We start from the raw sequence: 14561 nt of genomic DNA, 5'->3' as shown, positions 1-14561 counted from the left end.
AAACCATTAAACACAGTAGATTGTCAACACTGCCCAACAGATGCGGCACCGGTCTTTAGCCAGAGAACTTTCTGGAACCACTCAGGAGATCCTGGGGACCATCCAATCTGTGGGCTACAATGTGGACAACCGGCACCCTCATGACATCAACAATGGTGTTGTCAAGTACCCAGCTCATTAAGGAGCGTAAGAAAATACCTCAATAAAGAGATGATCTGACAACCAGCAAAAAACAAAACAAAAAAACACAAGACAGGAAGTTTCAATCTAAACATCTTAATAATTATATTAAATACAATAGTCTAAAATACCACATCGAGAGGGAGAGATGATACACCTGTATAAAAAAGGTCAAGACTAAATGTCTACAAAAACCTCTTTTTAGGAGCCAGGGAGATGACTCAGTGGAATAAGCGCTTCCCTGGCAAGCGCAAGGGCCTGAGTTCAATCCCTGGTTCTGAAAAAAAAAAAAAAACAAAAACCAAAAACCTCTCTTTAGATCAAGAAAAAGCTTTAAAATGAATTCATGTTAACACCAATCGAAAGATTAGTTAATATATCAGGTAGGTTTTAAAGCAATGAGCACAGTATTTCCAGAAAGGAGAATAAATTTCTCTCAATAAAGGAGTCAATTAACTTGGAGCTCATAAGAGTTCTAAATCACCTACTCACAGCCAAACACTAGAGTTTCAAGATAAAGCAAAACCAATGTAACTCCTGAGAGATATACATAAAACCACGATAGTCAGAGAGCCGAGCAGTTCTCAGTAACAGATGTAGCAAGTAGGTAGATCAGCCAGGAGACAGGTGACTCCCGCAGCACAGTCAAGCAGGTGACCTCGCTGGGATCACAGATCACTCCACCCTGTCCTATGGCTTGTACATTTTTATCACATGATTAGGACCATTACCAAAAACAGCATAGATGTGGGGTCATATGTCTTAATAGACACTAAAATCATACAAAACATGTTCTCTAAACAATAAAATTGAGTTATCAGGAAAAATCCCCAAATATTTGAAAACTAGCACACTTTCAATGGGTCAGAGAAGTCAAATGGAAATTAAAAAGGACTTTGAGTTTTCATGAAGTGAAAATATCACATCAAAATCTGTGGTCGATAGTGCAAAGCAGCACAGGAAGGGAAAGCCTTATGCCCCCGGGCCTACACAGGAAAGAAGCTTCAAATCCATGACCTCAGCTTCCATTTTAAGAAACGAGGTAATGAAGAGGAAATGAAACTCAAGTGAACAGAGAAATAAAGTAGCAAAGAGCAGAGTTTATCAGTAGCACCTAATGTTACTCCTTTGAAATGTCCACAAAATTGCTAATCTTCTGGTACATCTATCAAAGAAAAAGAAAAACTGGCCAAGGTCACAAATCAGAGAGAAGACAAGAGTTTGGATTCTAAGACTATTCAAGGTAACAGGAACATTACAAACAGCTTGATGTCAATGAAATCTACAGTTTAAATGAAATGGACAGGTTCCTTAAAAATCAGAAACTACCAAGACATAAACTATCCAAATAATAATAATAAGAAGAAGAACAACAACAACAATAATAACAACAACAACACACTATACATACTAAAGAAATCAAATTTGTACCTAGAAATAGTCCCACAAAAGAAATTTTAGGTACAGATGAGTACTGAAAAATTCTAGCATGCTGGTTCTACAAAAGCTTCCAGGACCCTGAAGAAGTGTGCATTTTAACTCATCCTGAAGCAGGTGTCACTCTAATCCTAAAACCAAAAGCATCAAAAGAGAAGAAAGCGCTTCCTGTTGGCCTTCATTCCTCATGCTATACCATAGAGCCTTCTCAGGTTGCAAGTGTGTAAGATAAGAAGATGAAGAAAACAGTGGATCCTCCCTTTTCTGTTCGCTGTCCTGCCCTGGATTGTTTTCCTACAGTTGTTACCAATTGAGATCTTAAGGGAAAGGAGAACAAGAGACCAAGGAAGACAAGGAGAAAGGGACATAAGGAGTCTGTGAGGAAGGAGAAAGGTGTGTTAAGAAGGTCGCAGCATGATTTAGACCTGCATAGATATCTGGGAATCCATAAAAGACTCTTAGAGTCACTCTGTCTTGGACTTCTCCTTTTGAAAGCCATGGAAGCTAGAAAATTGGTCAAATGTGTGTAAGTGGGACTAGGCCTGAGTACCTAAAGCAGACAAGCTACCTCAGTCCTGAGATAAGTATCCTGACTGGTTAATATTAGCTGTTAGTTACTAGGCAACCTTGTGTCACATGTTACTAACTTTGCAAAGGTATAAATAAACATCCATATTGTTGCTCAGGGGGTCATCTCATCAACCAGACAGACAAGTGACCACCTAACCCAGCTTTTGTCTTCTTGTCGTTTTTTTCATTCCTGCCACTGTTTCTCCCCAGGTAGAACGGATTCTTACTCTCTCCTATTCCCAGGTTGAAATTACATCTACAGAAAACCATTGTTGAAAGTGAAACCACTAACAGTAATGTTCCATTAATTAACCAGTATTTTAATTCAAATGTCTTTGAACTTGGCATTAAAAGCTCTGCCCCTGATATATTTGCCAGAACTCAAGGAAGGACCTGTTCTGGTAGAGGTCTATGGAGCCTGCTCATGTTTGAGGGCACAAGCTGATGATTTTAGGACGGCCACTAGGTTTGTGCATGAACCAACACGTGGGACCCACAAATGCCAAAACATAGCTCTCGATCTCTGGGGCTGGAAGTCAGCCTCTGCACTGCATCAACCTTGGTCAGTGTTCTCATGCATTTTCTCTTCTTTGCTGCTAGAGAGCCATAGAACCCTATGCTGAGAGTCATAGAGACTGCAGAGGACACTAGATTTGCAATGAGATGATGTCCTTTCTCTACACACAGGGACATAAGGCCCTATCATGAGGCTGGGGAATGACACAAGCAGAGTTAGAAATGCAGGGGATACAGGAGTGAGCAGAGGACTCTGGGTTCCAGACACAGTACAACTGCAGCAAGAACACAGGGTGGGCCCGGAGGAAATTCTGCTCAGGGGCTGTGCTCAGAGAAGCAGGACCAGCCCACAGAGTCACTGCCCAGGCATGGGCTGGGTGAACCCAGGAAGAGCCCAAGCTAGCCTGTCAGCTACTCTGCCTCTCAGGCACCCTCTTGAAGAGCAGGTGAGGCCCTAGTGAATTCCTGTGGAGCAGGAGGGCTGCATAGAAAGAGAACATGCAGCCTGGCAGTCCAGACCCAGAGAAGTGACCTGAATTGTTCTTCTATTCGTATTGTTATTTCTGTGAATGATGAAGCAGTCTCTTGTGGAGTGTCCTGTGCTAACTAGTCTGGTCTCAGGGACTGCCCAGGGGATTGTTGTAAATCTGGAGTCAGCTTGTGTCCCTACTCTGCCTTAACCCTCTGTAGGAGCTCACTGGCCTCACAGTAAAAGCCCAAGTCCTTGTCACAGCCCCAGGATCTTGCAGTCCCCAGCCCATTGCCTCTGTCATCTGCTGCTGTACAATATCACAAAAGTTAATGACTTAAGAGAACAAAGCTCATTCTGCAGTGTGGGTGGAGTTTACCCAGGACAGCTGGCTAAGGTGCCCTTCATGTCAGCTAGGATAGGGTAGGATGGAAGCCTTGGGCCTGCTCTCTATCCCTCATGTCTCTCTGCTCTGGGCCTTCCCTGGGACAGTCATACAGGACACATAGCCCTCCCTTGGGGCCCAGGCTTCCTCAAAGCATGGCAGCCAGGTTCCCAGGGCAAGTAACCCTCAAGGACACAGCAGCAGCAGTGCCAGCAATAGCTGGTAGCAAGTCTGCCAAGGGCAGGGGAAGGAACTGTCCTGTCCCTGGGTACCAGAGGACAAGGCTTGAGAGCACACATGTCTAGAAGTGTTGCCTTAGGCTTTGGGGAGATAAAACCTGCCACCTTCCTCCTCTCCAGGAACATGGTCACTGTAGACATTTGTGGCTCCTTACTGACTCACAACAGTCTAAATGAATCCCAGTTGTCCTATACTCTACATGGGGAGATTGAGGTTCAGAGAAGTTTCTGCAAAGGTCACTGGTGGAAATCTCTGTTCCCAGTGTTGGGAGCAGCACAGTGAGTTTGGCTGGGCTAAGGAAGGTGTCCAGCCAGAGGGATCCCCACAGGGGTTTGAGGCCCGACTGTACATGCTGGGCCAAGCTGGAGCCAGAATCAGTCAGCTTGTCCTGGGTGCCTCCCTTCTGTGGAGGTTCAGAGACTTGTCTCCAGGGTTGGCTGGTGCAGAAAAAAACAAGGAAGTCCTTAGCTGGAGTCAGAGCAACTGCTGCCCACAGCACTTCAGCCTTACTCCAACCAAGAAGCACTTGTCCATGGTGACAGCCACATAGATCAGGCACAACTCTGAGGGGGCAATGTTGGGGACCTGCTATGCCTCCAGATGCAGCACTGCGTCTGTGACAGGGCAGTGTAAGAGACTGTGGGCACTTCCGGGGAAGCCTGCAATACATGCACAATTAGAGGCCCTGCAAAGCAGCTCTCATGCGTCTCCAGGGCCAGCACATGTGCAGTGTGGTAAATGGACTCAGGCAAAAGACAGTGTGCAGACAGCTGCCGACTCTCAGCTGGAAAGGGTGATGTGGAACACAGCCTCTCCTCCTTCCAGCCCCCAGGCCAGGCCAGAACCGGCAGCAGCAATTGGGAAATGACCACAGGGAGGCTCACAACCTTGGCTTCAATCATTCAAGTGCCTACCCTGCAGATGTGACTCAAGCCACCCCCAAAATAGATCCTCATTAGCGTTTTTCCTCCTCCTTTTTGGAAAAAGAGGGATGGTAGCTGGAGATGAAAAGTGCAATAATTAGGCCCATTAGGAGATGTGCAGCTCAAGGCTCACTTGGGACTGTACTTTGTGAGGGAACCTGCTCCGTCCTGTTGGGAGGAGCGGCTGGTCCCAGGCTGGAAATGTGCTCGTCCCAGGGACCAAAGGCTTCCTGCTCACACAGCAACCAGCTCTGTCTGTAGAACTGGGAGACAGGGAGCTTTCCTGAAGCTGCGGCACTTTCTCCCAGCAGCTGCTTTCTCACCGTGCTGAAGGGCTTTGCCTTCATCCAGATGTCTTCTTCTGCTGTGCCATGTATGTGTGAAGCACAGAGAATGTCACTGGTGGCTCTGGCCAGCCGGTCTGAATGACTCAAGCTCATATGAATTTGAGGTCCCTCCTTCCCAGCAGAAACCCAAGACGGACTGGTTCTGCTGGGAGCCATCACGGGCGGATGCCAGGGGGTCTGCTTTCTGCCTTGGTACATATGAACAGTTAGTCATCTCAGACCTAACTTAATTTTTTTGGCATAAAGAATTACAAATATGATGTGCTTCACATATGTGATTCCAAATTAGGTTAGTGAGCTGGGGTCTGTCTCAGGCATGGATAATTTAAAGGCTGAGCAGGGAAAACAGTCTCTGAAAAAGAAAGTTACATGCAGTTGCCCCAGAGTAGGGGCTCCAGACCTGGACATTCAACCAAAGGGCTGAAAACCAGGACTTGAAAAGTGCCAGCATGGAAGTGCTCAGAGGATCCCCTGCAGTTGCTATGGGGTGTCTGTTGACAGGTGAGCGGTAAACAGTTGAGGTACCTCTAAAGTGTGATTTTGCTGGACACAGAAACAAAGCCCTGCCACATGCCGCAGCACGGATGGGCCTCTGAAGCACACAAGAGCCAGCACACAGTTCACATCAAGGATTCTGTTCCTGCGAAGTGACCAGACTAGGCAAATCTACACTGACAGAATTGAGCAGTGGGTTTCAAGGGCAGGAGGAGAAGCTGGTGTGTGCTTTCTTTCAGGGTGACAGAAATACTTTGGAACTAGAGAGAGGTGGTGGCTACACAGCTTTGTAAATCTAAAAAGTACCACTGAATAGTACACTTTAAAATAATTTGATCTTGTGATTTTTCACAGAAAGGAGGAAGAGGAAGAGGCAAGGAAGGAAGAGGAAGAAGAAAAATAGATCAAGGACAAAACAGATCAAGGTCCTTTTGCCCCAGCCCTACACAAGGTCCTTTTGCCCCAGCTCTACATCTTGCCATTGGATTCCTCCCTGAAGATCTCCTCTCTCCCAGTCACACACTCTCAAATTCAGTTCACTTACTGCAATATGGAACATGCTTTAAAGCACTCGTTTAGCATTGTGAGGCATGTGGCTTTGGCAGCTCCATGCACCCAGTGGTGTGGCATTCAGCAGGAGCAGTGCTTGTGGGGCCTCAGAGCCTGGGTGGTGACAGGAGCACGACCAGTGTGTGGGGCTGGGAGGGGCGTGAGTCCTCAGCCAGTCAGATAGGGACCCTGGTGTGTCCAAGTCATGAGATCTAAGGTGGCCAGTGGGATCTTCAAATAGTTAAATTTTTGCCAATGCTGCACTTGGTTATGAGGAGAAATGTGAAGTTATCAGGTTTATTTTCCATCCTGCACAGTCTCAGATGGAGGAATAAAGCAGATATGGGTTTGTCCTAACTGTCAAAGGTTCCTGCTTTTCTCATGGTAAACAAGTTTAAGGAGCCCTGGCTTTCCGGAGGCCCTGGCTGATTTCTGTTGCTGTGAACACTGCCCTGTCAGGCCTGGGGGTGGGTTAGGGGACCAGGCTTACTTCTCATGTCATAGGACTGCTGGGTGGGTCTTCTCCTGCTGGGCAAAAGCTCCTTGCTAGGAAAAGGCCCACGCTAACATAGTAATATTTTCCTTATCACTCAAAATCAACCCCAAAGGCACAAAAACTGATAAATAAGGTATTGAAAATTCTATTGTTGAGATTGAGGAAAATAGGAATTTACAAAACTCACTTTGGAAAACAGAGCTTCTGCTGCACTCTTGCCTGGCACAAGCCACAGCCCTCCAAGAACAGATCCCACTGGGGTGAGGGGCTGGAAGCTTTCAAGTTTGCTGTAGACCACAAGCCCTTGGCCTCCTTCCTGTCCAGCATCACCAGCTGGGGGGCCTCACCATTCACAGTAGCTCAGAGATTCTAAATATGGGGACACACCCATCTCCCAAGCCCTCTGTCACTTCCTGAATTTTTCACAGTGGCCTTTTAGCAGGAATTCCTCCAGAATCAACAAGGTAGAAAGCTCACACTTTGCTTTAGGTGAGGGGGATTTTTCTAGTACTTTCACTCAATCTGTTAATCTCTTAGCAAAGTAAGCCAAGAGTTTTGCATTTTATAGTTCCCTGCAGATAAAATATTATTTGAGAGAGACATTTAAGAACAATACTTTCTGTAGAGGTCACAAGATTCATATTTGATCAATGAAGGGCTGGATTCTACTTCCCACCCAAGTCTGAAGGAGGAAATTTGGGTGGGGGAGAGAAGTGTGGCTCAGGAAAGCAAGGGTGAGAGGTGGCACGGAACATAGCAGTTAAGCACAAGCATGTGCTTGCTGAAGTGATAGTCAAATCACATGTGAGTCTGTGTGTGGCCAAAGCCTCGCCCAGGATATTTCTCTGAGCAAAAATATTTGGCATAAGTAAAAGTTCCCTCTCCACCTAGCCTGTATGAACAGTTTTGAAATACTTTGTTTAGAGTGCCTGAGAACTACACCAAAAGTTCACTCATTTCAGACAGATTCTTCTTTAAACACATCAAGAGGAAGACAACTCTACAGCAAAACACACTTCTTTCTGTGTTTAAAGGATTATAAGAGCATCCAGCTTTATCGACATGAAACACTTCTTACAGACCATGTAATGTATATACAATGGAGAACAAACTAGAATTTTCTATACAAGTAATGGATATTACTTGCAGGCTAAGACTGTCCAGCATCTCCCCCCCCCCAAAAAAAAATACTGCTTTATTGGAATCATTTTCTAACTACAATGATAGCTGACACAAATATCAAACACTTCCTTTCATATGACAATCTGCTCAGAAATGGTTCATGCAACTCCATGACGGTTAACACAGGGACTGCAGGAAAGAGGCCCGCGGCAGGGCAGACAGGAGCGTACGTACAACGTGGTCGCACATCAGCTCTTCACAGTCGTGTCCAAACGCTCAGATATGGCTTTCAGATTGTTGTTTCTTCTCTGTGAGTTAGAAAAAGGTAAAACATAGTCGTACAGGCAGATATTTTAAAGACGATTCTTCCTGTCCGTGACTGTAGCTTACAACCTCCACCCAAGATGCAATTCAGGCATGTTCCATAAGGGGGCGTTAACTCCTAAGGCACAATTACTGTATTAGGTTTAAACATGTTTTAATTAAACCATGCTTTTTGGTTATATGAAACAATAGGTCATTACTAGTAATAATGTGTAATAAGCGGTTAATGATACAAAATGCAGCAGGAAAGCCTACATTAACCTAACTGCTAACAGTAACTAATCTGACAACATCTTACATACACAGTGGCTACATCTGAAAACATTGTTTTTGGTAATTGTTTTCTTAGATGAAGCAGAGTGCTAGCTGTAAGGCCTCTGTGAAATAATAATCCTATAATAGAACAAATATATTACACTCCCATTGTAATGTTATGTACAACCACGTCCCAGTTTTGCTATATGGTGACCCATGGGCATCTGAATGCACCTCCACACAATCTAAAGTGCTCTGTAACTGCATGAAAAGAGAAAATGACTCCTGTCTCTGTCTCTGGGGGATCACAAACCCCAACAGGAAGGTGATGGGAGCCAGGTCTAGACTCAGGTGCATTCTCTAAAGCGGATCCTGATTATTGCTGACGTGGAAGTCCTGCTGGGCGCAGACTGATGATCACCATCTCTGTCACTTACTTCTGATACATAAATATATGCCTATATATGTACACACATGCAAATGCAAATCTATCCTGTGACAGACAGGTTTCCTTTTTGTCCAGTACCCTACTTGTGCTATGTAACATCCTTTTGCAATGTTCAAAGCCAGATTAAAAACAAAAATTCCCAGCATGCTACTGTTAATAATCCTATGGTTTTAGTCACACAGAGGAGGGACTATAGTACGAAAGAGCTGAGATGGCAGATTGGAAAAATCTCTAGAAAGCACTGGATAAGGCAACAGAATGGTATAGTACAGCCCAGGAAAAGGTGAAATAAGCAGGAGGTCTTATTAGGTTTCTCACAACTCTGGTTAACTTGCCAGAATTTTCTTAATTTATACAAAGGATAAAGCCTCATAATGAAATGCTTTTATAGCTTTTGCTTCTATAAATACTCTCATGGTAGTAAATCCAAGGTTCAAGTCCACGATGCCCTGATGTGGCAGTCTGAGAAATTAAGGCACTTCTTCCAGTATTGATATCCAGGGTGCGGGAGAGTTAGGCTTGGGTGTGCTTGCACACAGGCCCTCCCTGTAAGGGCCCATCCCTAGCCTCACCCACCCTCTGTCTTTGTGAGATGGCTGTTCTTTCAGGAGATGTGGCGGCCTGCCTCCCTCCCTTCTTGTCAGAGAGCTCCCTCTTTGTCCGTACAGTCTTCAGCTCCTGGCATTCAGTCAGGTGGAAGTTCTGAGTGGTGCTGGATGTGCATTCAGTTCATTTGATCATAAGTCTCACTTGCCGAGGCTCAGCTGTCCTCGCTGAGCCCACTCCACACTGCTTCTGTCAGCTCCAACGTGGCCACCTAGGAGTGGGGGTTCGTGCTGGAGAGATCATTGCGTATGATTTCATTTACTGCAAGAAAATGAGAGGTGAGAAAACATTAGGCCAGCAGCACTCTGCAGTGAACCTAGACCCAGACAAGGAACTGTCAGCAGCCATACTTCTGATCAGTCAGGTTCAGCTGTGTTGTGGCGTCTCCCAAGGAAGCAGCACTTCTCTCATTCCCTCCATGGCCACAGGAGATGTGCACCCAGCTTCCCTCTGGTCTACCAGCATTGTGCAGGGAACTGTGAGATGCACTGCTGCCCACCTGGGCCAGGTTCCAAGTGCTCAGGTGGGTCCTCGACCACACCTCTCCAGGAGCTTGCCCAGCGAGGTTGCCAGCAGCCAGGAGAGAGTCTCCATGGGTGTCCAACCCCCACCCCTGTGGGGGCTTTTCCTTCACATTGTTCCCCCATAGATGGTCAAGTCACAGTATCCATCACGATGATCACTATCATCAGTGTGTAAGTTTTGGCAGATGGACAGAAAATGAGAAGAGCTGGCGAGGCCATCACCACTGAGCCCCACAACATCCCTTCTCCTCCACCCCACCTCCAGCTGTGGCCACCTGATCAGCGCCGTGATAGGAAATGTCATTAGGCGGGCTGTCACCACGTCCCATTTTCCTAGCAGAGTTGGGAGGTGGGAAGCCTGTACTGACGTCATGGAACTGCCCAGGTTTCCCCTCGCCATGGGTTGGAGTGCCTGTGCCCAGATAAAAGCCTGCGCCTCCAAGGGCTGGCGTCTCAGGCAGCTTCCTGGAGCCATCAGTGGGTGTGTGTTTCATCACACCACTCCCTCCCTAAACTCCCTTTCAACACCCCCCAACTATTTTTAAGAATAACAATAATAAATGCAGATGGGGGAACCAGGAATTGTGTCATGGGAACTGATAACAGAAGGAACCCTGGCCACAAACAAAACATGGGCTTGCCCAGGGGGCTGCCTGGCAGGAGACCCTGTGCAGGGTGAGGCGCCTGACAGCCCTGGCCCAGCCCCCACCATCCTGACTGGCCCTGCCAGGAGCCTGCTGGTGCTGTCCCGGGCTGCTCCAGTGGGGCTAACTTCACTAACAAAGATAGAAGCACCCAAAACTGGCTTCCAGGCTGTCTCACCACAGGTGGCCACCACTGTGGTACTCTTCTGAAGGGATCCCAGCTTGACCTCTGACCACACGATGCCAGCAACACTTAGAAGAGGGCCCTGGCTTTCAGGACAGAAAACACTAGAAGGCAGGCAGGCAGGCTCCCTCCTGCCCTGTGACTCTTCAAAGCCACTAATGAGGAAATAACACAGCCCAGGTGCTCATGGCTGGTCCAGGACCAGCGTTCAGGACCCAACTTGTCTCTGGAGTGCATACGGGTAGCTCCACAGTTACCGGCACTTTCCATGACATTCAACATATGGGTGCAGGCCATTGCACAGCCCTGGGAAGCTCTGGGCAGCGGGCACCAGGGAGGGCAGACGCTGTCTCTTCAGTATAGCATGTGTCCCTGTCTGAAAGCCACAGGGCTATTCTCTTCCTTCTCTGGGCACTGTGCTGTGCTTGGCTCCTCCAGCTGAAGCAGGGTGCCCAGGTGCCCACCATAAGGCAGGGTACCCAGAACTAGAGATGCTTAGCTCTTCTGTCTCCTCCACTTGTTCAGCCTCTTTTGTAAAAAGGCACACATCTAATTTATACTTTGCCTTATCATTGCCACATCAAAGAACACTTGTCAAAGAAAAATCATGAAGCTCCAGTTTCTTTAAGGTATTTTCTTAGGAAGACAGTGGCTTGTCTACAATTAGGATTTCACATTACCAAATGAGAAGGGTTTGTTCTACTTACTACCCCTTTGGTGAGGAGGTAGAAACACAAATTATAACTCCAAGAGCCTCTCCCTTTGCCTCTGGTGCCCTGGACAGTTACCAGTTGGTGTGGGGGCATCCCATCCATCCAGCTCAGGCCCCAAGACTAAAGTCAGGACAGTTTTGGTGCCCATTCCTCAGATCAGATTCTCAAGTAGGACAGAGTTCAGATGAACACTCAGCCCCAAGCTCCTCCTGGGCCAGTGGCCCCCACCTGGGTGGAAAGGGGCAGGCAGGCCTGGGAAAGATGCTTCAGGGGCCAAGATGCGGAAATAAGCCACCTACTCAGAGGAAGAAGAAATTTCACCAGCTTAGGGTACTTTTGAACTAGCCCCACACAAGGAGAAGTGAGAAGATGTTCAAATGCACTGCACCAAGACAGCTAGGGTTATAGTGCTCATTCAAATCTCAGGGAGACTTGAGCAATAGACCAGAAATCTATTCTAACAGTGATTGAGGGGTATAAAGAAGGCTGAGGAATGCTAATGAGAGAGCAGGATGGAGGCTTGAGAAGTAATAATGATTTGGACAGGAGGAAGACCTAAAGCATAATACTGATGAGATGTGAGGAAGGACTGAGGAGTAATAGTAGTGGGACTGGAAAGAGGCCTTGGAAGAAAGATGGCAGAAGAGAGGGCTAAAGAGTAATTATAATGTGGTATGAGGGAGGTCTGAGGAGTAACAGTGATGAGAGAAGGGTGGCCTAAAAATAATAATGGGGATGGGGGATCTGAGGAATAATAATGACAAGAGAAAGGGAGTCTGAAGAGTAATAATGAGGAAATGTGAAAGTCTGAAAGGTAGTGAGGAGGACACAAAAGAGGCATTCATAGTAACAATGATGCAATTTGAAGCAGTTCTGAGAAGTGATAATCATGGGATGTGAGGGAGGCCTGAGAATAATGATGAAGAGAGGTGGGAAGTCTGAGGGGAGAGAAGAGAGATCTGAGGAGTAACCATGATGAGGAGGGAAGGAAGTTCTGAAGAGAAAAAGGATAGGATGTGAGACAGTTCTGAAGAGTAATAATGAGGGAGTGTGAGGGAGGCCTGAGGAGTCATCATGCTCAAGAGAGGTAAGTGGTCTGAGAAGAGAAGAGAGGTCTGAGGAGTAATGATGAAGAGTGCAGAAAGGTCAGAGAAGTAACAATGATGAGGAAGGAAGTTCTGAAGAGTAATCCCATGGAGGTGAGAGAGTTCTGAGGAGTAATACTGAGAGGATGTGAAGGAGTTCTGAAGAAGAATGAGATGTGAAAGGTCGGAAAGGCCAATAATGGGGCAGCAGGGAGACTTATGGCATAACATAGAGTTCTGAGGGCAGCTGGAGTAGTAATCTGTGGGATATGAAGGAGGTCCGAGTAACAATGATGTAAGAGGGAGGCCCGAGCAATCAGCACAACAGGACAGGAAGCATTCTGAGGAATAATGATATGAATATGAGGAAGGGAAGAGGTACAATAAGGATACAAGGTGAGGGAGGCCTGAGGAGTAATGATAATGGGACAGAAGGAGACCTGCAGGGTAACAGTGATAGAAGAGGGAGGCATTAAGTGAAGCAGTTAAGAACCTTCTAGCCACTCATGATCCTACAGACCACAGGAAAATAACATCTGCTTGAAAGGTAAAAAGGGAAGAAACATAAGATATGGGCTTCCCCCTGCTGCCCACTGTGGCACCTGAGCCTCAGAGGGAGAGCCCAAGGTGGGCTGGGGAAAACAGTAGTTGAGTCTCCATGGGTCCCCAGCTGGCTGCAGTGGGCTACCCCAAGACTACTTTGCTTTCTCAGTCCTGATGGGCAAGTCACCAAGTTCTCAGGGGAGCTCAGGGCCTGCCAATGAGTACCTGTTGCCATGTCTTGAGGTGAGCCCTCTTCTCAACAGGTTCAGGTGGAAGTGCTGTGTGGTCAGACTCCACTCTTGTCCCAGCCACACCATGTCTGGCTGGGATCATTATGTCTGTGACTTCACAGGGAGGAATAAGAACATTACACTAGTTCAAACATCCTCTAAGATCTCCCCACATTCCTCATGGGACCAAGTGGGGTGTGGAGCAGCTGAGAGAAACTAAAGATGGACAACAATGCAACTGCATGATAATGACATTCCGCACTTTTGTGGAGCAATACAAAGCACAGCAGGTAATCGTCCACACAGCTATCTATACTTGGAGATGAGATAAGGGTACTCTTTTCCAGACATGGGCTCTGCATGACCCTGAGAGGAACTCTCTGCTCCTCCCTCACAGCAGATGAACACTCCACCTAAGGAGCAAGGCCGATGGATGGCTCTGGCTCTGCTGAGGATCTGACTCCTCCCCAGTGCCCCACCACTCTCTTCCATGAGGTCACAGTTCCGGGTCCCTATCAGCCCACGTTGCCCTGAGCTCTGCTGGTTCCTCAGGGTGGCTTTCTCTCTGATATGGGCCTGTCAGTGACACCCACGGGTTCACACTGCCTTCTCTCCACTGATAATTTCCACCTTCTTATTCAGCTTTTCCACCAGCATGAAAGCTTCTCTTTATAGAGGTGTTTTGAACTGCAGGTGACATGTGACCCTCACAACATGCCTGAAAGAGGAACCTCCGCTCTGCTTACTTAGTCAGATGTCCCTCAACAGGATGTGGCAAACTGTTAGACCACAATTCAATTTAATAAGAAGGGTTTTTTTTTCCCCCCTTATATTTGATTTTCTCTAAAATGCTCCTAAGGTGGAACCTATTGGTTTTTTCTAAAGCATAAGTGTGGTGATTTGAATCCCTGTTATCATTTGGGATGCCCACAGAGGCTGTGTGTGTTCCTAGGTCTCACGTCCACAAACCCACACTCCCACCCACTTCTATTACATGCCCGAAATTAAGTGAATAAGAAATCAGTTTTATGTTTTAAACATAAATACTAACCCCTATGTGCAGTACCTGTAAATATTAGTGAGGTCCTTCCTGCTTCACACAGTCTGTCCACACCTGAGCAGCGCAGTCACCACTGCAGTGAAAAGTCCTTCCTCACTAAACTAAATGAACTTTCATGTAACTGCTTTCTTCATTTCGAGTGCCCTTTTGAAAAAGGCTGACAGCAAAACCTCAGACTGCAGAGAAACATCCATAGCTCATCTCTCAGGTTTCACT

At 46.8% G+C, this 14561-nt stretch overlaps 1 protein-coding gene across 4 annotated transcripts in view; it reads right to left on the bottom strand.

Moving 5' to 3' along the window:
• Positions 1-7636: 7636 nt before the first annotated feature.
• Nfatc1 (nuclear factor of activated T cells 1) overlaps positions 7637-14561 on the bottom strand; it is a 113484-nt gene continuing 106559 nt past the window's right edge. For all 4 annotated transcript variants that reach the window (XM_023700051.1, XM_023700053.1, XM_023700054.1 and 1 more), the window contains one exon: positions 7637-9623. In XM_023700051.1, the coding sequence (XP_023555819.1) occupies positions 9574-9623 (50 nt within the window). In that variant the 3' untranslated portion in view covers positions 7637-9573. The remainder of the gene's footprint in view (positions 9624-14561) is intronic.

This window comes from Octodon degus, unplaced genomic scaffold (assembly GCF_000260255.1).
Source record: "Octodon degus isolate 3935 unplaced genomic scaffold, OctDeg1.0 scaffold00120, whole genome shotgun sequence".
Taxonomy (NCBI): domain Eukaryota; kingdom Metazoa; phylum Chordata; class Mammalia; order Rodentia; family Octodontidae; genus Octodon; species Octodon degus.
Note: the sequence above shows the minus strand (reverse complement) of the source record. Positions and strands in the feature narration are given on the sequence as shown.